This window comes from Herpailurus yagouaroundi, unplaced genomic scaffold (assembly GCF_014898765.1).
Source record: "Herpailurus yagouaroundi ecotype Mexico unplaced genomic scaffold, PumYag 198, whole genome shotgun sequence".
NCBI classification, from domain to species: domain Eukaryota; kingdom Metazoa; phylum Chordata; class Mammalia; order Carnivora; family Felidae; genus Herpailurus; species Herpailurus yagouaroundi.
In genome coordinates, this window is record NW_024412429.1 from 24,349,519 (window position 1) to 24,352,545 (window position 3,027).

Genomic DNA, 3,027 nt, shown 5'->3' on the forward strand with positions numbered 1-3,027 from the left:
CCCCCCCCCTCAAAAATAAATAAACATTAAAAAAAAAAAAAAGAAAGAAGGAAGCCATTCACAATATTTGCCATAGCATTTTTAATTTATTTGGTGGCTATATTACCATATCATTTGATGTTAAAAATTTCAAGAAAACAGTATAATATTAAAAATGTAATTACTCCATTTCTTTAAGTTAGTGATCAAACTATAGAATGACTTTTAATAATTAACTTACAACTTTTGCACTTAAATAAGTTATATTTATATGAATGCAAATATAATTACACCCTCAAAGTTTAGCCAAAAGTGTTTAGCCTTTATATTTAGGGGATCTTAATTCTAATGTGGTTGTATGACTTTGGGCATACATATTAACCCCCCTAAGATGCAATTTTCCACTCTGTAGAAGAGATAATAAAACTTCTCTGGCCACAAAATACTGTGATTAAGATGTTATATGTGTGAGAACTCTATACAAGTTCTATTTTAAAAAGAATTAACATTAGTTCTGTATATATTTTCTAATATGTGACAAAATTAAAATAGAATGAAATCTTTGTTCAAGAATACTCGCCTTGGAACTTAGTATTCTATTTTGTATTAGACATAAAGTTTAGACACACTGAGATAAGTTTAAAGAATAGATATTTATGTGTGAAATTGAGATTTCACTGACTAGTGAATAAGATGAAACTAAATGAACATGACTGATAAAGAATTGTGGCATATCGGCAGGTAGTCAACCTTTTGGTCATTGCCTAATTAGAAAGCATAATCTTCTAAATATGATTTCAAAAATTTCAGCAACACATAATACTACTGTAATTACAGTAAAGGTATACATTGCAATGAGAAAAATGGTCTTCTCAAAGTGTTCTGGCACCATGCATTTTATAATAGTAAATTTTTCCCCAAAAGATCCAGCATCACACAAGTAGAGAGGTTTAACTTTGAAACCAAAGAGGTGAATCTGAAGCCAAAATGCTATCACCTCTAGACTAATTCTTAATAAAACAGAGAGGATATAAATCACAGTGTAGACAGGCTTTTGAAGAATGCATTCTTGATTGATGCTTTTACATGCAGCATAAAGATGGAAAATAGCGCCAGGAACCAGGACAATCACTAGTTGTAACGCCCAGAACACCTAAAGTATGTCAGAAATATCTTAGTCAAATCAATCCACATGTTACCAAAAACACCCTAAAGAGACTGTCTCTCAACAGAAGCAAACAAGAATTCTATGTTTCATAAGTCTTGCAAGCAATAAAAATAATATAATGAAGATAGTATTATTGAACATGTTTACTTACTAAGATATTTAAAAGGTTAAACATCTTAGTGATTGTGAAAATGTCATATTTTGCTGTCATCATCTACCAATTATTAATTATAATGAAGTACTTTATTTTAGTAGCTACCCAATTTCCATATTCTAATTACAGGTCTAGAGTATAATTCTAACATCAATAGATAACAGAATTCTGGAGATGGAAGAAACTCTTGGCCAACTCATATTAATTCACCTGAAATATACAGCCAGTTAGAGAAAAAGTAATAATTCTACAAACAATGCCTGTTAGGACATTCTTCATCTTATTGTGACATTATTTTACATTTAAAAAGAAACCAATTTTTATCCAGTGTAGAGTAAGGCTTACGTGCCCACAGAAAAACTTACCTGTGGAGTGATTGGCCTGAACTGATTATAACAGAAGAGGTTTATTTCTCTTTTGTCTGGATCACAACTGAAGTGCAAAGCCTCATTCCCATAGACCGCAAAGCCTAACACACCAAGGAAGAACATTCTTACTGATCCAAAGAATAGGGTGTGGAATTGACCAATCACAGTTGGAGGCTTCACCTGTTAGTGATTTTAGGAGAAAAAAACGTTTTGACAACAAACATTAAAGAAGCACATGTTAAAGGATGTTTTCTTGATCACATTTAAAAATATTTAATATTCATGAATTTCTGAAGCAAGATATAACTTTAGACATCATTAAGCCCAATACAAATTCTGCATTATGAGATTGCCCAGCCCTTTTAACTCTGAAAATATGAAATGCAACTATCAGGGACACGTTGCTAATCAATGTACAATTTTGGAAATATTTAAACAGCTCTGAATTCAATGAATATCCTTACCCCCCTAATCCTTCTGCAATAAAATCAAGAGAATCTTAGAATATCTGGGACCTCTTTCAGAAAATTAGATAACAAATCTAACATTAAACTCATTGGTATGCATACTATCTTAACAACCAAATGATGTTTATTTAATTGTCATTACAGCTTATTTTCTGCTTCTTAATTATTGAATTGAGAGATAGTGAGCTACTTTAAAACACTAATAGCTAAAAGTACTTCCTGAATTATTCAGGATATAGTTTTAAATTCAGCATATTTTGAAGTATATGGTTGATGTTTATATTATTCTCCATATATGTAGATGTTCTCATTCATCAATACTTATGCAAATCAGATTAAAATACAAGACAAGACTCAAACAATTATTTTTGTTTGTTTTTCGTTTGCGTAATACTTACACATCCTTCATAGAAGTTTTTGATGTAATTTAGAGACATGTCTCAGGAGTTGCTATCCTGGCATCCCTGTGGGTTAATTCTTGACCCACATTGCCACTTTGCTTCTGCCAGAGTCAAACTCATATTCTCCCATGACTCTTACAGCAGAAAACACTTATCACTGCAAATTTCTCTCCCCTCCTCCTTTTCTGTCTTTTTTTTTTTTTTTCATAGATCTCTGGGGCCCCAGTCAACTTTCCTATCTCTGTCCCAAAGCAAAACAAAAACAAAGAAAAGCTGAGGGCATGTGTTCAATCTAATAATCCCTTGACTTACACTGTCAGCATAGCCAGCCAGCCAGACGGTGATGCTAGCAAAGCAAGAGGCCAGCTCAACAAGGGCTCTGAACACTCAGTGCCTCTCAGTTACCTGAGAATTGCCTACTGGTAAATCAGTGGACTCTTAAGCTTAGAGTTCTCTCCAAAATGTCAAGTGATTTTTCCCCCTCCCCCTC

General features: G+C 32.8%; 1 protein-coding gene across 1 annotated transcript; it reads right to left on the reverse strand.

The window, feature by feature from the left end:
* Window positions 1-85: 85 nt before the first annotated feature.
* GJE1 (gap junction protein epsilon 1) lies at window positions 86-2,767 on the reverse strand. Its single transcript, XM_040448638.1, has 3 exons — window positions 2,535-2,767; window positions 1,667-1,849; window positions 86-1,132 (listed from the first exon to the last, which is right to left on the reverse strand). The coding sequence occupies exons 1-3, from the start codon at window positions 2,571-2,573 to the stop codon at window positions 737-739; spliced, it is 618 nt and encodes a 205-aa protein (XP_040304572.1). The 5' UTR covers window positions 2,574-2,767; the 3' UTR covers window positions 86-736.
* Between the last annotated feature and the right edge of the window lie 260 nt (window positions 2,768-3,027).

Excerpts from the sequence above, each read along its gene's own strand:
- GJE1 (XM_040448638.1), bottom strand. The coding sequence starts at position 2,573 with ATGTCTCTAAATTACATCAAAAACTTCTATGAAGGATGT. Across the intron at positions 1,850-2,534 it reads AAAACTTCTATGAAGGATGT|GTGAAGCCTCCAACTGTGAT; the intron begins GTAAGTATTACG and ends AATCACTAACAG. Across the intron at positions 1,133-1,666 it reads TCAGGCCAATCACTCCACAG|GTGTTCTGGGCGTTACAACT; the intron begins GTAAGTTTTTCT and ends GACATACTTTAG.